General features: G+C 38.3%; 1 protein-coding gene across 1 annotated transcript in view; it reads right to left on the bottom strand.

Annotated features, from left to right (window-relative positions):
• Pou2af2 (POU class 2 homeobox associating factor 2) overlaps nucleotides 1–19,433 on the bottom strand; it is a 38,242-nt gene extending 18,809 nt beyond the window's left edge. The window contains exons 1-2 of the mRNA XM_047519407.1: nucleotides 19,361–19,433; nucleotides 10,380–10,486 (exon numbers count right to left, since the gene is read on the bottom strand). Coding sequence (XP_047375363.1) covers nucleotides 10,380–10,486; nucleotides 19,361–19,370 — 117 coding nt within the window. The 5' untranslated portion in view covers nucleotides 19,371–19,433. The remainder of the gene's footprint in view (nucleotides 1–10,379; nucleotides 10,487–19,360) is intronic.
• Between the last annotated feature and the right edge of the window lie 3,145 nt (nucleotides 19,434–22,578).

The raw sequence follows: 22,578 nt of genomic DNA, 5'->3' as shown, positions 1-22,578 counted from the left end.
GATTTCTATATTAGGAAAAAGTCCCATCTCTCTTCAGCATGGAAAATGAAGAAATGAGAGCATTAATGATCTTTCTCTCTCATCTTTCCCCATGTTCCATAGAAGGTAAGGGCCTAAGGAAATTACCCTTCCCTTTCCTTTTTGGCTATTGTATTTATTAAAAACATGAAAAGAGGGGTGGGGGGAAGGAAAAAATAACAGAATGAATCAAACAACATTGCCCTATGTAAATTTATGATTACACAAATGGTATGTCTTGACTCCATGTACAAACAGAGAAACAACATGTATCCCATTTGTTTACAATTAAAAAAAAAACATGAGTAAGGTGCTTTTGTGTATATATAGAATTACAGACACCATATAGAAGAGCATCAGAAAGATGTGTCGTCAGAGACAGAAAGTAAACTGAGGTAAAAAATGCTGTATTTCCTGGGTTGAGGAGTCTTTCTAGGTCTCAAAAGGGGGAGCTGATATGGTCCCTACCTGCTCAAGTGGGCAAAGTAGCAGCCTACCTCCAGTCCCAGGAGCGAGTCACAGGATATCAACCTCATTAGGATACCAGCCTGGAAGGGGTATCCTAATGAGGATAGCGGGAGGGGGAGAGGGAAGGTGGGGATGGGGAGACAAGTACCAGCCTCAATCAGGAGTGGTGGTCACGCTTCAGCACAAGACATAGCAGGGAAGTAAGCTTCAAACAAGAAGAGGCCAGAGAGAAATGGGTTGTGTGAGGTTGGCCCTAGAGATTTCCAGGAGAACAAATGAGAGGCTTCTGCAAGGTCAGTGTTATGCCTGGACTCTGGATCAGGAGGTACTATTCAGAGAGGACTGAAGACAAGGAGAGCCCCAGGAGACTAGAGGTCCGGGAGGGGCAGGAATGATGGAGGTGGGCTATATTCTAGAGACAGACTCTGGGACAGAACTAGAGAAAGTTCTCGAAGGAAATGAGACGCTTCTTGGGTCTAGTTTCTTCTAAGATGTCTGAAAATCATAGGAAAGGAAGGTCCTAATGTGGTTCAAGCTGGGTGTGGCATCCCTGGACAGTCTGCAGACACTCTGTAATGACAGGAGAGAGACACGTGTGGCTGGCAGGGAGCAGAACATGCAATTGGAGCCAAACACAGTGTGTGAAGTCTGAAGGGTGAGAGGAGCGAGCAGGAGGACCTGAAGCAAAGTGGTTACTCCAAAACTTGTCCTTCCTTGCCGTGGCAATGTAAACTTAAGAACACAATACTTTGGGTGTAAGAAAGACTTTATGATTTCCACAAACCTGTGTCAAAAATCTAAGCTCCACTGCTTTCTACCTGATTTTTATTTTCCTCATCTGAAAAACAATTATCAGGGCTAACTAACCTCTTGAGGCTGTTGTGCTTTTGTTGATAAATGAAACATATTTTAAATAGAGAAATGAAAATAATTTTCAAGTCTCTATTTCAGAGCTTAGTAGTAAATGACAGTTATTATCATTGTGATTTGCTATTTATCCTAGAGAGAGCTGATGAACAGGGACTCAGGCCTGAAAGTCAACTCAGCCATGCCATCCATGTTAGTATTTGACCACATGTGTCAGGATATTTATAAACCACATAATCATTTTTGTGTTATATGTGATTTTCTATTTTCTGTTTTCCTTGCAAACAGGGAATTTATGAACCTCTGGTTGAACTAGAGGAAAGAGGATTTAAATCTTTCTCAGAATAAAGAAGGGGTTCAGCTTGGCTTTGGAGATTGCAGATTGGGGTTGGGGTGCCAGTGGGTGGAAGGAACATTTTGAGGTCTGAGAAAATCTATTAAGTCAGGAAGAAAAACAACTGCACCCAGTAGGGAGAAGGGGACACATTGAGATACTGTGAGCATGATCTCCTCCCATGTGTACAACTTTTTAAATCCTTTTATATGGAGGAAATGTAGACTTGAGAAAGTAACATTACTTTTTAGGTCAGTATGTTAGTAGTAAATCTTGGTAAAGCTTTTATTTCTTTCTTCCTGCCATTTGGAGCTGAATTTCTCATAAAAAGTTAGCTTATGATGGACAAGTATAATTCCTGGTTTGTTATCTAAGACTGGTCAAGGCTTTGGATATTTAGGACTGTGGAATGGGAGTAACTGAAATTATCTTAACGAAATATACCACATGGGAACCTCAACTCTAACCATTTTGACCTGCAGGACAGAGGAGGGTAGTATTGCTGGGTCAGTATACAATTAAGATTGTTGTTACCATGTTTATTGCAGCACCATTTACAATAGCCAAGGTAAGGAATCAACTGAGGTATCCATCAATGGATGAATGGGTAAAGATAGTGTGGTATATATACACAATGGAATATTATTCAGCTATAAAAAGAAGGAATACTATCATTTGTGGCAATATGAATGGAATTGGAGGACATATTAAGCAAAATAAGTCAGGCACAGAAAGACAAAATATCACATGTACACTTGCTCATCTTTGGAAACTAAAAACATGGATCTCATAGAAGTTGGAAGTAGAATAGTGATTACCAGAGGTAGTTAAGGTCGGTGAGGGAAGAGAAGGGCTGGAAAGAGGATGATTAATAGGAACAGGGGTGTAGCTGGATAGGAGGAATAACTTCCAATGTTCCATAGCACAGTAGAATAACTGTGGTTGAGAGCATTTAACCATATATTTCAAAAGAGCTAGTAAAAAGAATTTTGAATGTTTCTAACACAAAGAAATGATATATGTTTGCAATGATGGATACACAAATTATCTTGATCTTTACGCATTGTATATGTGTATTGAAATGTCACACGATACCCCACAAATATGTATAATTACTATATGTCAGTGAAAAATAAAAAATTAAAAACCCAATCAACACAAAACAAGATTGCTAGTTCTTGGTTCTACCATTTTGTTGTTTCATCTACTCATAGTGAATAAAATGTTCAGACCTACAAAGTTGTCAAGTGGCCTTTCTAATGGTTTGACATATTTATATTAGAGTTTGTAGTAATGAGGGTGGGGATATCTGACTCCCAAGGCTGCTCTTCAGAGCTCCCCATAGTCTGATGTCTACCTTAGTGCTGCACACCTTGCTGGAACATTGATCCAGTGCTGCCATGTGTCTGATACTATAAAAAAACCATAAAAGCTTCCATTTGCTGAACACTTAGAACATGCCATGTGTTGTACCAGGTGCTTTGCCAACATTACCTAATTTCTCTCTCTTGGTGCTTTCTGATTTGGATACCACTGTGCCCCTTTACATTGGAAAAAACTGAGTCCCAGAGAAATTGGATCACTTTCACAAGCTAGAGTCATTACCAAGGTCTGTCTTGTTCTGACATGCAAGTCCTACCCATCCTACCACACTGCCATTCTTCCTGGGCTAGACGCTCCAGAAGGAACAGAGTTAGCAAGACATTAGTCACTGGAAGGGATTTAAGAAAACAAGTAATTATAGTACAATGTAATAAGTATTTATATGATGGAGGCTCTGGGAGTAGAGGGTAGTGTCTGAGATCTTACCAGGCAGGCCTGAAATTGAATTTTGAAGGATTGTGTACCAGGAAGGCCTCCTGACAGTCTCTTCTGTTCCTCCACTCTGCAGTTGAAGTAGGTTCACTCACTGCACACAGGGAGATAGAGCTCCCCTTTACCCTAGTCTCTGCTGGCTCTGTGTGTTCTGTTGGGACCTTCCAGCCCTGCTCGCTGCTCACCAGTCATCTTTTTCCTTCAAAGCTTAGCTTGAGGCACACCCTTCTCCATGGAGACTTCCTCTACTCCCGGTCCCTTACCCCTTCTGAACCTATAGTGTTCACTGATGGTCACTGTCACACTTTTGGCACTCAGAGCAAAGTCACCTGGGTATTTTAATCACATGTTTCATGTACAATTCCTTCCCCCACAGCTGAACTGTACATTTCTTTGAGGCGATTCTTATTGCTTGGAATACTAACCAGCATCACTACTTGAATGCAATGTTTTTAACAGCAATCACATTGATTAAGCACCTATTATGTGCCACGCCCTTGGCAAATATGAAATACAACCTTTATGATAAACTTGCAAGGCAGAATTATTTTCTTCCTTTAACAGCAAGGTTAGGTAACTTTACCATCAGCACATAGTTGGCAAGTGGCAGAACTGGGATTTGAATTTAGGTCGTCTGGATCCAGAACCAAGGCTCTTCAGCATGCCATGCTCCCTGGGTCTTAGGGGGTGAACTTGAGTAAAGCAGTGCTGGAGGTTCCCAGGTAACAGAACAATCTGGAACATTTGCTTAAAGATGTTTCAAACTGGGTACAAGGTAGTTGCTAGTTCTTGCACATTCCAGTTTAATTTAAATCCTAAACAGCCATATGGACACATTTGAAATATGAATAGCAAGAATAAAGAACATAAAAGAACAGGATAAATGTTTTAAAGCTGAAATCTTAAAAATGGATACTGAGTTGTTATGCAAAGGATACAAAGTATCAGTAAGCAGGGTGAAGAAGTCTAGCAATCTCACATAAATGTGGAAACTATAGTTGATAGAATTGTATTGTTAGAGATTTTTGTTAAACAAGTAGATTTTCTTTGTCACAGGGAAGTAACTATGTGAAATGATATATATGTTAATTTGTTTCACTATAGTAACCATTTTACTTTCTATATGTGTCCTGTAATATCACATTGTGAACCTCAAATATGCACAAATTTATTTAGAAAATGAGAGGAATCTTAGAGATGTGGCCTGACTCTGCTTCTATTGACAAGGACACTGAGACTCAGAGAGGAGAAGGGAATTTTCCAAGACCACTATTGCCACAATGCTGGATTCTAGGAGACTAAGGAAGGGAAAGTTTCTCTTTGGGGTAGAAGAAATGTCTTAAACATGTTTTCCAAAGTTGCAAGGAAGTTAAAGAAACTTTGAGATGACATAATACACAGTTTCCAATTGTATATTTCTTCCCTACTACTTTGCAAGAAATCCAAATTACAGATCTGGACATCACGATGTTTATAGTCCACGGTAACTCAAGTGTGGCAGCTGAGTGTGTAACTAAACAAACTTCCAACTAGTAGTCCTGATGCAAAGACAGTGATTAGGACCCGAGCTAGCCAGAGCACATCTGGTCTACAGTTAGCGCTTTCCCACATCTCTCCAAGATCAAACACTCTCAATGACTCTGCTCATAAATACACAATATGACACCCATTTACCTTATTCTCCTCCAAATTTTTCCTTCAGATATGTACTATTGTCACAATTCTTTCCATTACTTAGTGTTGTCACTCCAAAAACAATTAGGACAAATAATTAACGAAGACCTCCAGCTGACAATATGGCTTTTTCTGAGATGTTCTTGACATACAGATTTAAGCAGTTAATTTAAATTTAAAGGACTTAAGAAAACGTAGAAAGAGAAAATAATTATAAGTAATTATAACTTAAGAAAAATTGCTTCAGGTGGGTACAAACGAATCCTGCAAAGTAGAAGTAGTTAAATTTTGCCCTGTTAGCTAAATAATGTGTGTAAATGAAGGCCATAAAATTCAAATATATTTCCTACTTGGGATATTCCTCTTCAACATTTTCCTCAGTTTAGGTTTCCAAAAACAGAACCAGAAATCTTTACTTATTTTTCTTCATATTTATGTAAAATATTAACTGTAAGGAACTTTCATACTGATTTCACTGTTGTTACTGACTGGAATTTTGACAAAGGAGCAGAGCAGGAGACCTATTACTATGTCCATAAATCACAAATCAACAGAACAGTTTGATCCTCAGACCTTGTTTCCAGGTCTCTTCTTAATCTTCTGCATACCACACAGCACTCCTCCATTCTCCCATGCAATTTTAATTCTAAATCAATTTCCATTTCCTACTCAGCAAGTTTTTACAAATTTCCCCTCATGCCAGCTGTTGTATGCTCAATGATTTTAAATGAATCTTTATGACAGCTTCAGAAAAACTTGATTAGAAAGCTAAATAGCCTGCAAATTGTTCACTGAATTTTGAAACAAAACTGAAAAATTGCAGCTATTAGACTTCCTGCTTCTGTTTTTGTAGATAACAGAGTTTATTGAATTTTGTGATGTTATTTAAAAAAAATTCAATGATTAGCTTTTATGGAACTCCATTGAAATAGTGTAATTGAAAAAAATGGCAATCAGAAATCTAATTATATACTTTTTGGTACTAGATGTTGGTGAATGGCTCATATTTATTTATTCTGGAAGAAGACCTATTAATGTGGTAAATAATATGCAGAACAATTTGAGAAAGAAAAAAGAAAAGGCATGATTTTAGATGCACACAAGAGTTGTGAAGCCATAGAATTATGGCTAAAAAATGTATAGAAGTGTTTTTAATTTCCAGTGTTTGGTGAAAATCTCTTTTGATGCAAGCTCTTTGTTTTTAAAATGGCATTTTTCTATTTTTCCTACTGCAAAGATGTGAAAAACATTTCATGGTATCAAAAACAGATGTTCTTCAGGGAAACTAGTAAAGATGGATCTGCATGGTTTGTGTAAACTTGTCAGAGTGTTGTCACAAAGAGAAGAGCCGCGATTTGGGTAATTCCTTCCTGAAGCATACTTGTCCCCAGGGACAGACATAGTTTTCATAATATGTGTGCACTGGTTTTCCAGGACCGCTGTAACCATCAGAATCTCTCTTCTCCTAATTTGGGGGAACGTGAGCCCAAAATCTGGGTCAGCAGGTTGTGCTTACCACAAGGGTTGCAGGGGAATCTGTTCTCTGCCTCTCCTGACTTTTGGTGGCTGCTGGGATTCCTTGACATGTAGCCTCATCACAATTTCTGCTGAAGTGGTCACTTTACCTTCTTTCGTGTCTTCTCTGCATGTGTTTCTCTCAAAACTCCCCCTTACAAGCATCCAGGTGATTGCATTGAGTGCCCCCCAGGTAATCTAGGGGAAGGGCCTCTGTGTAGGTTTCCTAACTTAATTGCAAATTTTCCCTTAAGAGGCAACATTCACAGGTCCCAGGGATTTGACAGGGCTCCTTGTTTTTTTTTTTTCCTTCCTTCCTTCCTTCCTTCCTTCCTTCCTTCCTTCCTTCCTTCCTTCCTTCCTTCCTTCCTTCCTCTCTCTCTCTCTCTCTCTCTCTCTTTCTATCTTTCTGCCTGGAATAATATAGTAAAGCTGCATAATAGGGCCTTGGATCACTAGTCATTTTGTCAGCCCAAAATTCTGAGCTGGCTTCATGGATGGCTTCCTTACGTGAACTGAGATAATAGACTCATTGTCTCCTAATATGAAAAAAGGAGGTAGTCTCAGTGTTACTCAGAGCCCTAACAGTATCCACCCACAACATGTTGCTCTGTGATTCCTGTATACTTCACAGCAAAATAATGAACTGTTTGCCATCGAGTACTAAAAATATATATAATCAGATTTCTGATTGCCAATGTTTTTCAATTACACTATTTCAATGGAGTTCCATAAAAGCTAATCATTGAATTTTTAAAAATTACCTCCCAGGACCAAGGTGGGTCTGAAGAGTGGATGATATGAATGAATATGGTATCCTCCTTGAGATTTTCAAATATTCTAGAAGAATGGGTGGAGGATGAGACATGAGCAGGTAGATGACATTGTCACCTCATTGAGATGCTGTAAGTGCAAATAACCCCACATTTGAATGTTACATATTCGATGACCCAAATATAGACGATTATTTAATTGATGAAGTAAGATACTAGCACTGAGAGATTGAGTAAGGTGATGGGAACACAGTAAAGTCAGAGCTTGTACCACCTGTGTGCTGGGTGCCTGAGAGTCGGTTACTACTGTGGTTAGTTCTGTATGATACATTTTTATGTCTTTTTTTTCCAATTTTTTTTGTTTGAGTATAGCAGAGATTATTCTTTGCTAGTCCACAATGTTCTTTTCTTTTAAATATGAAATTAGGAATCAGAAGATGTGCTGTGCTGCGCTGCTTGCTAACTGGGCATCTTGGGAACAATCACTGCCCTTCTCTTGATCTCAGCTTACTCATCTATAAATGGGATTGTGAACATCAACCTCATAGGTTAGTGTGTCTGTGAAGTGAGGTATGCATGAAGAGGTAGACCTTAACCATCCTTACATAAGTATTGCAGCTTTCATGTTACATGGTTTTACTGCCTGGTCTTTTGTCTTTAGCATTCAGTCTAGTGCTTGGTTTTATGGTTTTGTACTTTTTAAACATGTAAATATTTTTCCTTTCCACCAGGTTACTTGTTTAATGGCATGGACTATGTTTGTACTTCATGTTCCTTGAACCCAATTTCTCAATAACTCAGTGTCACTAGGCCAGCAGCAATAGCTCAGCAAGTTCCTATCTGAGAGACAGGAGCCTTGACTATGGTGCGAGACTTTGATACTTACTCTTTGCTCTGTGGTAAAATTTGTGGAAGGTGATGTATGAAGCCTATATAAAAAAAATGACAAAAGGATTATTCCCTGGCCCCATCCCAATAACTCTGTGTTAGTAGACATGGGATAGTCTCAGGAATCTGTATTTTAAAATGAAATAAAATAACATGACTTTTTATTAATTATGCTTATACCATTTTATCTTTTAAAAAGTAAAAACTTAAAAACTAAAGAGAAAACACAAAATCTATGAGTTGAACATCACAGATCTTGGACAAAAAGTCACATTAGGTAAATTTTTAGTGGGGAAAAAGCTTATCTACCATTTGGATATGCAGTGTGACTTTGTGACTCTTACATCATGTGTGTTTTTATAGAACTCTGGCATGGTGCTCTGTCGTTTGCATGGAGTATTGATGATGGCAGCAACGTGTGGGTTACCTCTTCTCTCACACTGGGCAGATACAATGTTTGCTCCTTGACCGTGGGTCTTACCATTATGCGTGACTTCTACCTTCCCAACTGACAGTTCACCTGGAATTGTTTTCAAGTTCTACAATTCATTTCCTTCCTTGCCAAGCCCTCACATTACTTCCACTTGAAGTTGTGGTTCACTTCGGGTAGACTGAGTTCTTTCCCCCTCCCTCTCAGAAGACTAAGCTGGAATGGTATTTTTAACATACACTCTAGATGCTTTTGAGCAGGCACCACGAGAAACACCAAACAAGGAGCAGACAAGAACTGATTGTTCAGATTTCCCTCTCGCAGCTAAGCTCCATTTGTTGAGCTTGGAGAAGTGGCTTAAAAGAGGATAGCAGAAAATGAGCAATGCAGGATGTTCTCGGATGAGGAACTTGGATCTGGAGTTGATTCACTTGAAATGTGTTCCAGGAGTTTACTTTTGGAGCTGTGTTGAACACAGTGCTCACTCTCAGCAGACATGCCAGCGTGAATCAGCCCCTGCACTAGAGCCTGTATGTGGCTGCCCTGTTTATTTCTGGTCAACTGAAGATGCCCAACATATGCCCAATGTTCTTGTTATTGTATTGCACTTAGTAGAATACGTGGTTATTTACAAACCTTGATAGCCAAATACTATTGCCATTCTTGAATCATTTTTGGGGATCTGGATGAAACCACTGAAACATTTTAGGCACAGAGCACAGACATCTATGAAGATATAGGTGGGAGACAGAAGTTTTAGACTCAAGTGCTAAATACAATAGAAGTACCTTCTAATATTTTAAAAATCTGATTTTACTTGGTATAGAGATAATTTTTTTCTAAGTTATCACTGTTGGATTTAGAAAGCTATATAAATGAAGATCAGTGTTACTTCCACAAACTGAGCCTTTGTTAATTCATGTCTAGGGAAAATGAAAAATCAGGACACATCATCTTTTCATTGCCACCAACTAAAGTGACCAGTCAATAAGATCACAAAACTCTTAGAACACTATTGGTAGCTAAAAAATATGCCATGATATTAATAACAGTTTAGAGATTTTTAGATTATAAGGAACCCTGGAGTTTATTTTGATTAATTCATTTCATGTGGGGCCAAAGAATACAAGTGACTTTCCCAGGGTCACACAGCTGATCCCTGGCAGGGCCAAGATTCCCTCTCTGTTCATAGTCTTTCCACTCCACTGTGATTTACATAACATACAGCTCTGAGGAAACATGCATTCAATTTCTAAAGGCATATAATCAATACAGATGAATAGAGATATAAAAATTCTTTCCCCAAACTGGCGTACAATAGGATGAGGAGTGAAAGCTAAGGTGGAAATGTTGACACCACTGGGTGAGTCAGGAGACTGGCAAGGGGGTGTGCTCTGCAGGCAAAGATTGTTCATCTCAGCAGAAATGAAAAAAAAAAATCAACGTCATCCTATAGAGTGTCAGGTAAATAAGAGCTTTGCTCTTGAGAGTATCAGACCCAGGAGGAGGAGATTGGTGTGTGGAGGAAGGAAGCGGGGAGATGGCCAACCTTAATGAAGGGCTGGGACCCTAAGGCATGTGTCAAGCTGGGACTCACGTTAAGTCTGGAGTCACTCTGCCTGGATCGTTTTTCTGCCAGGAGATCTTTGACCGTGTGCTTCACTCTCACGCCTTGGTACACTCGTTTGCTGTAATCTCCTGGGACTTAAGCAAATGGAATAGTCACAATCAGACCTAGAGGGGGCAGTTAGGTCAACCTCCCAGGGAGGTACTCAGGGTTGAGAATCCTGATGCTGCTTTCCCATTAGAATGGTAGAAGTCGGGAATATGAAGAATCCAAAGCCTGGTCCTTGATGGAAACTCACCCAAGTGCTGTGTAAGTAAAAAGAGGAAATACTCTTGCATCTTTTGCACAAGAGCTCTTCAAAATGCCATCTTTTTTTTTTTCCTACTCTGATTTGTCAAGATTTACTCCAGCAAGACTTATAACTTATGTTTTAATTACCAGACCAGGGATCTGATGCAACTTGAAATAATGCTTCTTATTACATGAGATAGAAGTTAGATTTGCATGACTCGGTCACAGACTGTACGGCTGCCCCATCATCTTAGTCCCTGATGTGAGGGAGCAGGTCTACCGGATGATCATGTTCCTGAGAGGAAAGTCATTTGTTATTTGTTTATTACACTAAATGAGTGTGCTTTGTTTTAACAAATATGGTGATTGGACATGAGGAATTACTGCTTTAAAACTAGGCCAAAGATAAGGAAAGAGTTATTTGTTCATTTAACAAATAATTTTTGAGCACTTACTATATGCACTTACTAAAGAAATCATAGTGATTTGCAATTCACATTAACTATTCCACTTTAATCAAGAGGAAATTACATGGAGATATAGAGAAAACCTATCTCCATGGTTCTAAAATTTGTCAACATCGCTTCTAGGGGTGAGTGCGTTGTCACTGAGGATGATCAAGCAATGACCAGAAAACTGTTTGAACTCTTCTAGAAAACATTTAACCACTGAGTTAGTGGTTGAACTAGGCACATTTTAAGGTATATTTTTCCTATGAAATTGGTATTTTGTAGTAGGTTGGATGGCTTCAATCCATTTTAATTGAAGGGTGACTGGCTTACCAGCCAAGTCAGATGGGACAGAATTTAGCATCAACATATATGGCTGAAGTTATTAATATATAAATGTATAAGGCACATAACCAAAAATATTCTCTAATCTGAATTTACAGATACATTAGACATATAAATTAAACTGTATCACAAAAAGAATGGGAGGCAGAAAGAAAGGAAACAAACAAAACAACAAAAACCTGAAGTTATAACCAGAGGCAGGGTGGTGCAATGGATGGAGGCAATTGCTGGCCTAAGTCAGGGTTTACATAGCCACATGTTAGTCACTGACATGGGGAAAAAGTCACAATTTTTCAGTTTCATTTTTTTCCTGTTAAAATGGGTATAATATTTTTTTGCCTTATTCAGAGATTTATAAGTAAAAAGAAATATGCATATAAAAATGCTTTGGAAACTACCAAGTTTCATACAAAATACCTGGGCCTATAAACCCAGGCAGTCCTGCTTGAACAAGAAGGGGAACATCTGAGTGACTGATGGTAGGTTTGGACTTGGGCCTGTGGAGGAGGAGGGGGCAGGAGTTGAAGAAATCTATGTTCCAAAACATAATTCAAAGAAAACTACATGCAATCTGATTTCAACAAAACAAAATTGTTTGTATGGTCCTTTTGGTCTAATTTTGACAGGATTTGGTCTGTCTTTTAATGAAAGAGACTTGAAGTACTTCTTTCAAGTAAGTCTCAGACATAAAACACAGTGACCAGAGGTTTGTCCCAAAGGAATCTAAATGTTGCTTCTAGAATTGGGAGATTATTATTATTATTATTCTTTTGTTCTTGGAAAAACCTAAGTCTACATTTATTTATCAATTATTTATTGACTATTTTCTATGTATCAACAGAATACAGAAGAACATGCTATCTAGTGCAAGAGAAATAGTTTATAGATTATTGTAAAGCAACAACAGAAATAAGCCTAGGGTATTCTGAGAAACAGAATCCACCACTTCCTGTGGGAACAGAGAGAGGACTGGGGCAGCCTCTGAGCTGAGGCTTACAGAGGAGGCCTGGGGGAGGGGATGGTAAGATGGGCAAGAACATTCCAGATGTACTGGATAGCCTGGGCAAAGGCCCGGACTGCAGAGCAGAAAGAGATGTGAGGGGGGAAGTGGCCGGAAGTGAGCCTGGGGCAACAAGTAAGGTTAACTAACCATGGATTTTTCTGGAATACAGGAGCTTGGACTTCATCCTGCCGGCAACGGGCCCCTGGAGGCTCTTAAGCAAGGGAGTGGTGTGTGGTTAGATTTGCATTTTGGATAGACTCTTCTGGCAGCTGTGTGGAAGGTGGATTTGAGAATCACAAAGCCACAGGGAGATTAGTCAGAAGGATTCTAGAATAATTCAGGCATAGGTGATGGGGTCTGAGATAAGCAGGCAAGGATCAGAGAGATGTGAAAATTACATAGATATGGGAAATAAAGGAGAGCAAAGACTCCAGGGTGATTCTCAAGCTTCTACCACGGCTCTAGGATGTAAGTTTCAGAGTCATCATGGCACGGATGACAATGAAACCAGGGAGGAGGATGGAACCCCCAAGGGAGCCTGTGACAGAGTCACATGATGGCACACAGAGAAAACAACCATGTGTCTGGGACTCTGGGATGACACAGGCCAGGGTACTCCCAAGGGCTGAGAGGGTCAGCATCTTGAGAAGGTGCGAAGCACAATTTCTGACAGGTTGGTTGGGAAGCTTCACACTGAATGACTAAAGATGGAAATCTGGGGAGCATTCACATTTGAAGGATGTCAGAGGAAGAGAGCTTTAGGAAGAGGACATGCAAAGGCTGGTTGGAAAAGATCCAGTAAAAGCCAGGGGGAATGAGGCATGTAGAACTTGGGAGAGGTTTTCAGAAAAAAAGAAAAAAAGTATCAGATGCCAGTAAAAGTGGTCCAGTAGGGAAGGATGGAAAATCATCCATTGCTTTCAATCCAGTGGCTGGTGTTGACCTAAGCAAGAGAGATTTTGGAAGTGTGGGTGGACAGAAGCCAGATAATAATACCAGGGGAGGAGGTAGAAATAGCAGAGAGAGATGACTACTTCTTGAAGTTTGAATGAGAAGGGGAAGCAAGAGATTGGATGATGCTTGGAGGGAATTACATTGTCAGAGAGAGGTTTGCTTTTTTTTTTTTTTTTAATCTCTTTATGTATTTATCAGTAGGAGGGAATTGAGGATATTTGAATGGAACTGGGGGAAAGACTAAAGATTTTAGAAAGAGGGAAAATGATAGAAGGAGGCCTCAAAGAGGAAGAAATACAGTGGAATCAAGGACACAAATTGGTCCTCAGCCTCTGATATTAAAATCAGGAAGTGTGGGAAAGAATAATATAGCCAGGGGCTAAGACAGCCCCAATCCACATGCAGCAGCATGGAGTAGGAGATAACTTGCACACTAAAGGTTGGAACAAGGCAGGGGTCAGAACCAGAAAGACAAGTCAAATTGAGAATATACACAGGTGATTCTCAAAGTTTGATTCCTGGACCTGGATTCAGTATCAAAATTGGCTAGAAACCTGGTAGAAATGTAGATTCTCAGGTCCTACCCCAAAGCACCCTAGAAACCCTGGGAATGGATCCTGGCCTTCTATATGACTCTGATGTTCTCTGAAATTTGAGAACTACGAATATCTTTATGAGTGAGATTTCTGTGTGTGGCAGAGTTTTGGGGGTAGGGGACAACTCTAAACCCAGGCAGTCCCAATTGAGCAAGAAGGGAACATCCAGGTGAATGATGGTAGGTGTAGATTTGGGCCTGTGGAGGAGGGGGCAGGAGTTTCGGAGGTCTGGGCTTGGATCATTCGTGGGTTCACAGACAGTCTTGGCTCTCCTTTATTCTGAAGGGTTTTTTAAGTGATGATTTCAATCTGAATTAGTGATTCATACTTTATGTATATGCCTAGAGGAAATATGCCTATTCTAAATAAGTTTAACAAATAACTACATTAATAGAGGAATAAAATTCATGAGATGGCAAATAACCAGATCAGAACTTCTTCCGTTTTGTCATAAAATAATCAATCTTACATGCCCGTTGGCACCAACAGTGCAAAGTGTGGGGCCACATGCCGCAGGGAATGCAAAATAAGTTTAGAACATATAGCAGATGTCCTTAAAGAGATCCTATTTTAGTGAGAGAAATAAGACAGTCACATGTGAAAGAGGAGGGGAGGGAGAAGAATATACTTCAGAAGGACGATGAAGGTTTGTGGGAGGGGATGGGACTTAGGCTGGATTTTGAAGGGTGTTAGATGGGTTAGGCAGAGGGAGACTGACCTTGTAGGTAGCAGGTACGGGTGGGCAGTGGCAGAGGCAGGAGAGAGCAATGCTTGTGTGGAAGGGGTAAGGAGCTAGTGTAACTGCCGTTGCTAGATTTAAATGCATGTAGACATAGATGAACTTCAAATGGATGCCGACCTGGACTTTAGACTTAGATATCATCTGTGTTTGCATGTCCCATAGACCTCTCAAATTCCACGTGTCCAAATATGAATTTCATTCTTCCCTTTCATTTTGGTTTTACCTGAAGCCCTTCCCATCTTAGTTGATGGCAACTCCATCCTTCTAGTTTCTTAATTCCAAAGCTGGAGTCCTCCTCAATTCCTTTCTTTCTCTCAGACTTTACAACCCATCTTTTGGGAATACATGATGGGGCCACCTACAAAATAGATCCAGAGTCTGCTGACTTTTCTTTGCCTCCATCTCCAGTACCAGGTTCACTACCATCATCTCATGTAGATTATTGAGGGAGGCTTCTCATGCTTCTACCCTTCACCTCTGGCCCAGTCTGCTTTCAACAAAGCAGCCAGAGTGATCCTTTCAAAAGAGTAAGTCCAATTTTTGTCACTACTGTGTTCAAAACCCTGGAGTGGTTCTTCCTTTCACTCAGAATAAAAGCCACAGTTCTTAAAATGGCCCTATGTGATCCTATGCTTATAGCTCTGTTCTCGTTTCCCAAGAATCTAACCCTCACCCACAGTACTGTAGCCAGTTTCTGAAAGGTACCAAGTGCACTTCTGACTTGGGACTTTGCACTGGCCACCTCTACCAACTGGAATATTCTTCCTCCTTTTATCCACATGGCTAACTATTCTTTCCTCCTTCAAGTCTAGACTCAAATGTCAGCTTCTCAGTGAGAACATATTTAAAGTTGCACCTTCTTCATGAAATTTGCCTGATCCCCTTTATCCTGCACTACTTATTCCTATGTAGCACTTGTCACTTTATAAAGTCCTATACAATTTCTTTATTTAGAGATTTATTGTTTGTTGTCTGCTCCTTGCAAGATGTTAAGCTCCACACAGCTTTCCTGTAAACATCTGTTAAAAGCATTTTGTTGTTGCTGCTGATAATGAAGTGTTGAAGGTCTTAGAAATCTGACTATAGAAATGTATGCAGTCACACATAGCTCAGAGGCTGGAACATGTTCTGAGAAATGAGTTGTTAGGTGGTTTCATCATTGTACAAACATCATAAAGTGTACTTATGCAAATTAAAATGGCTATGACGTCACTAGGTGACATAATATCATGGGACCACTGTCCTACATGCATTTAGTGCACGATTATGCTTTATGTTGTAGGTGATAGAATGATTATATTTTTCAACATAAGAATATTGTGTATCATATTTTTTTGGAAAAGTTGGAAAAATTTTTGAAAGATGGATCTGAGTGTAGATCCTAGAATGGGCTAAAGATGAGGAAGTGGAGAGGGTAAGAAGTTCTAAAATAGAGGCTAGCTAGAAACACTGGACATGATAGGGAAAGAGCAGATTTAAGAGAACAACAACAACACACACACACACACACACACACACACACACAAAATAAAACATCGTGATTAAAAAGAGAAATCTAAAAAGGCAGGAGAGAGAGCCAATTCTGATGGGGAAAGAAGAATTCAATTTTGACTATGTTAACTTTGAAGTTGTGGTGACATAATCAAATTAAAATAAAACTATCCTGTAGCTAAGACCAGAACATGGACCTGGGCTAGAACTATACATCCAAGAAACATCTTTAAAACTATGGGAATTAAAGCAATGAAAATAAAGTTTTCCAAGGAATACTTTGCAACAGAAGAGTAGCAATCCAAGTACAGAACCTTGGGAAATGGCTGCAGTTCTGAGCCCAGGGGAAGGAAGGGACCTGGGAAGACCACTGTGGGAGGGGTGCAGGGTGGGGCAGGGGAGAGGCCCACAAGGTCAAGGTCACTGTGTACCAAAAGAAGCAACAAGGGAATGAAGGAAGAGGGAGAATAGAGAAATAGGGTAACCCATCCTGCCATGCATCTGACATCTAGTAGGTGTTCAATAAGTAGCTTATAGTATATACAAAATGCCTTAGAGAAATTTAGGAAAGTGAAGGTGAGAAAATTCATGGGCTTAGAAAGCTGTAGCTCTTTAGAGCTTGGGAACAGTTACATAAGAAAATGGTGGAGATGTCCTTTCTTTGGGGTTTCATGGGAACATGGCTAAAACCATGCTCCAAAGCAGAAAGGTCAATGTCAACACTTTACAACAGCACAGAAGGGGAATTGACCTTGATAAAGCATGGAGATGGAATATATTATTTAAAATCCCACCAAGTATTTTTCATGATTTTTGAGTTTCTGAAAGTTTCCGAATCTCCTTTTATATTTATTTATTTTAAGGACAGGTGTGATATATACAGTTCAAAAAATGTTACCAGTATTCCTAGTCTCAATTTTTTCCTGTGCATTGTGTCTATTTAAAGAATCCACACCTGCATAAACCAGGAGAGCTTGAGTTTTTATTCAAATACTCTAGATACAAACTTGCATTCTGATTAGTTGTTGAGAAAACAAGGACAAGTGTTTCCGGAGAGAAAGCACAAGCAAATTTGTCAATAGGAATCAATTTTTCCTTTAGAATTTGGAATAAAAATTTGGCACTGTATGATTGTGATTATGTTCATGCAGCAGAATGTTTTTTTTTAAATTAAAAACAATCATTTATTTTTAATTTTTTGCAATGCTGGGGATCAAACCTAGGCCCTTGAGCCTGTCAGGCAAGTGCTCTACCACTGAGCTATGCCCCCAGCCCAGTACATTGTTTTTATCATATGACATCCTTTTTCTTTCCCCCTTTTTATTTTTGATGGAGAGTTTAGTTCATGGTAGATTTAAGGGAGCTATCACTTTAATGTTATTTTGAAAACTAAACATTTTCTGCATCAGATCAGACTGGTAATTCTGAAATTGATTTATTAATTAAAATATAGGTGATCCCTAAACTTTTCTTAGTTATTAAATGATAAATCCACTTTCTGTATTTGAAATTCATTCTAATTTTATATTTATGATGACATTTTTGTGGCGTGCATTTTCTTACTTTTCAACTCATTATAGAGTCTAATGTGACAGAAGGTAAGGGATTAAAGAGAGCATGTGAAATAAACAAGAAAGTAATGTTAGAAAAAAAGCACTTATATTTTGAGTTCTGTAACTGGACCATGGACAATGAGGATAGTAGATGATGTCTCTGAACTATTGTCCCTAGTGACATTGGCATGGAGACATTGCCATTCAAGACAGAACAGAGTAAAAATCTTGAATGATGGGTCATTGATGGACATTCTGCATATTTGTTCTATTCAGGATAGGGCCAACAATGAGATCCCAGAAAATGCAGTGGCAATATAGTATATTGGGTCACTGTCTGGCTCACTGGCCCCTCTTGTCCTGTGAGGACCCCTCTCCCCACCCCAGCCAGCTTGCCTTGCTGAGGATCAGAGTCCCTTCACTGAGGGGAAGGCAGATTCCTGCCCTGGAGTAAATAGGACTAATGCTGGGCAGGCTAGAAGCTCATTGTTTGTATTCTACTTCTGACCTGACATACTAGTTTCACTGTGGGAAATCTCCAAGAGGATACAAGGAAGCAACATAGAGTCTCCAAATTTGTCCACTAATTAAGTGTTAAAATTATTAAATAGACAATAAGGCATACTGCTTATGAAATCTTAAAGACTGAAATTTTAAGGATGCAAGGCCAAATTAGTCAATATAATAGGATTTAGTTGAAGATTGGTTTGCCCACATCATTGCTATCCACAGCCTCTCCTGAGCGCCCCTCCATTCCCTCCTTTTATGGTTCATAGTTGAATCCCAAAACAGCACTACTGCCAGTAGTAACCAATTCCATGTTGCTGAAGATAGATGCTCTTCTAACTTTATCTTCTTATTTCTTAAGATCAGAAGATGTGTGATTTTTTAAACTATTACTTTTTTTCAAGATAGCTTACAAGGAATTTTTGAAATATTTCATTTGTCATTATTAACATTTAAAATGCTAAAGTTTATATCTCAAATTTATTCCTGAACAGGTGGGGTTTTACTCTACATTGACACTAATATCTTCAGGATGAAGATCTGTATGTAGTTTGAATCCATGAAATGACAGTCTCTTACTTATCATGTATTAATATATTGCCCTTCATCCTTAGCCTTAAGAGCCTAAAACAAGATGACTTAATAAAAGGTATTTAAAGTTCAATGTAAATGTAAATTCTTCTGGAGTTTATAATTGAGGACTTATCAGAAGTTGTTTCATGTAACATAAAATTTCACAATAGTGGAGAACAATACATTAATATTCAGTTAATTATTTCATAAAAATAATGTTAACTGAGTAGATTTTTCAGAATAAATACTTACCTAAATTAAATGCAGCAATATTAAATCTAACAATTAGTAATTGTGACTAGAATCATAAACATGTTACCAAGAGTTCTAAATAGTTGGTTTCAGGTCCATATTTTTATATTTTTATATGTTCTAGTCAAAATTAGTGCTATTTCTTCTTTACCTTTACTTCGTGTATATAATTTTGTAAGGTCAAAAATAAAAATTAGCATTAGCGCAGTTTTGTTGTTGTTGTTGTTTTAATTGTAACAATTGACATTGACTTACCACTCTCCATTCTGGATGGTTCTGGTGAATTTCCTTCTTAGCAGCAGTGCAGGGCTGTCCACTGCTTGGTTCCTTGGAGAGCTCAGCCTGATCCTAGTGGGAAAGCCTTCTGTACTCAGTAGAGATGCTTCTGAAATGACTTGCTTTGGATTTGATTAAATGCAAATCCTTTGGTGTATGTTTCTCTCCAATTTGCATCCCCAATGGGAATTGTATATGAAGGTACTTTTTTCCTCCCCAAGAAGATTTTTAATCAGTAACAATAGTTTCCATTAGGAACAAGCTCTCTTAAATGTTTATTATGGAAACAAGGTATCCATTATTTGTTCCATGAAAGCAGTGGCATTTTTTCATCTCTTTAATTTAGGGTTAGATTTTTTAAAATAGTATACTTGAATGAAAAAGTCTATGTTTCCCAATAGGAGCTATCCTCAAGACTTAGATTATGGGTACACGATTTTTAAAAGCTGGGTGTTTTTCAGTTGCAGATAAAAATCCTAGGAAGTCGTTTTCATTTAGAAACAGAAGTCAATAGAAGAAAGCTCAGTGGGGTAGACAAAGCGGAATGAAAGGAAGGGAGGAGAGATGGGATAGGGAAAGACACTGGAATAAATCTGACCTAACATTCCTGTGTACATATATGAATATGCACAGTGAATCTCACCATCATGTTTATTCACAAGATGCTAATTTAAGGAAAAAAACACAACAACAACTGTAAGTAAATAGCAGAAAGATCAGTAGAATAGAACAGGGGGAGGGAGGAAGAAAGGGGAGGGGATTACTGGGGACTGAATTAGAACAAACTATATTCCATGCTTTTATAATTATGTCAAAACGAATTCTACTGTCATGTATAACTAAAAAAACCAATAAAAATATGTCAAAATTAATGTCACAAATACAATTACATTGCCTTTTCATGATTCATAAAACAAACATAGGAGCTAGAGTTTCCTGTACTTTATAGTAAAGCAGAATCATTTATGCTGCTGGTCAAAAATACCTTTGCCTCATTTCATTGTCTTTCCTTTCCCCCACCCCGTCTGCACCCCTCATTCTACACAATCCATCCTTCCTCCATTCTTCCCTTACCCCCTGCCCCCTGTTATGTGTCATCATCCACTTATCAGAGAAATCGTTGGACCTTTGGGTTTTTGGGATTTTTTTTTATTGTAAGCAAATGGGGTACAACTTTTTTCTCTGGTTGTACATGAAGTAGAGGTGTACCATTTGTGTAATCATACATTTACATAGGGTAATAATGTTTGATTCATTCTGTTATTTCCCCTCCACCCCTCCCACCCCTCTTTTTCCTTTATATAGTCCATCCTAACTCCATTCTTGCCTCCTTCCCACCCCCCATTATGTATCATCATCTGCTTATCAGCGAGATCATTTGTCCTTTGGTTTTTTGGGATTGGCTTATCTCATGTAGCATGATATTCTCCAACTTCATCCATTTGCCTGCAAATGCCATAATTTTATTCTTCTTTATGGCTGAGTAATTTTCCATTATATATATATATATATATATATATATATATATATATATATATATACCACAGTTTCTTTATCTATTCATCTCTTGAAGGACATCTAGGTTGGTTCCACAATCTAGCTTTTGTGAATTGAATAGCTATGAATATTGATGTGGCTGCATTACTGTAGTATGCTGATTTTAAGTCCTTTGGATATAGGCCAAGGAGTGAGGTAGCTGGGTCAAATGGTGGTTCTGTTCCAAATTTTCTAAGGAATCTCCATACTGCTTTTCAGAGTGGATGCACCAGATTGTAATTCCACCAGCAATATATGAGTGTGCCTTTTCCCCCACATCCTCGCCAACACCTATTGTTGCTTGTATTCTTCATAATAGCCATTCTATTTGGGTTGAGATGAAATCTTAGGGTAGTTTTGATTTGCATTTCTCTTATTACTAGAGATGTTGAACATTTTTTCATATATCTGTTGATTGCTTATAAATCTTCTGTGAAGTACCTGCTCAGTTCCTTAGTCAATTTATTGATTGGGTTATTTGGAATGAGACAAACATCATTACCCTATGTACATGTATGATTACACATATGATGTGACTCTACTTGGTGTACAACCAGAGAAATGAAAAGTTGTACCCCATATGTGTATAATGAATCAAAAAATAATTAAAAAATAAAGAAAACAGGAAAGAAATATAAAAGCTTATATCTGTTGTAAGTTCAATTTTGAAATCATCATTTCCAAAATTTTATTCCATTCATATGTTGTCCAGCAAATTCCATATTGAATTTAGAAGTGTTTCTCAACACCTGTGACTGAAATGAAGATAAATTGATATATTGTTTTCCTATCATTGATTCAAGAAATAAATTGAGTGAATAGTGATAAAAAAGTTAAAATACTGTAATTATTTAAAAAACAAACAAAAAAATACCTTTGCTGTGCCACTCACAATGGAGCTCCAAATCTTTTGAAGTAAGGTTTGAATAACTACCTTTTAAAAAAACTTTCTCATTTTTTAAAAAAAGAGTCCTTATGAGGCATAGTTAGTGTCATGAGTTCCTTTAGAGCAAAATTTAAAGAAAACAATTTTTTGGTGCTTTCTGACATTTCCCTCATGCATCTTTAACTACCTAGAGTTATTGCTTAACATCAGTTTGACTGTCTCCTGATTATAAACAGAGTCAGGTGCCTTCTTTGTCAGTCTGGATTTGTGTCATTCTTGGTATTTCAGGGCTTTACGTGAGCATCATCTAGTGATTGTTAAGCCTGGCTGTGCCGTTTGAGATAGTGAATGTAGAGCATCCAAAGTGTGTTCTAGAGATCCCAGGGTCCTGGAGACTGATCTCCAGGTTCTGCAAGATCCAAACTATTTTCATAATAAGGCTAATAAATATTTGTCGCATTTCATAATAAAATTAACAAATGATTTGCCCTTTATCCTCCCATTTTCTCCTGGATGCACATGATGCACATTAAGAGGAATCTTCTTAATGCTATGTGACAAGTGATACCTCTTTTGACAGATTGAAAGGAGAAGCAGATGTGAGAAGCCAACTGTTATATAAGAAACTGGACATTAAATGTGCAAAAATACATAACAATTCTAGTTAATTTTTGGGGAGATTTGGAAAAATAAAGTTTTTTTTTTTTAAATAAAGATTATGCTAACAGGTCATGTTTTATTTTTAATATATTAAATGAACAAATACTATTAAACA

Source organism: Sciurus carolinensis, chromosome 11, assembly GCF_902686445.1.
Source record: "Sciurus carolinensis chromosome 11, mSciCar1.2, whole genome shotgun sequence".
Lineage (NCBI taxonomy): Eukaryota > Metazoa > Chordata > Mammalia > Rodentia > Sciuridae > Sciurus > Sciurus carolinensis.
This window is presented reverse-complemented; position numbering and strand designations above follow the sequence as displayed.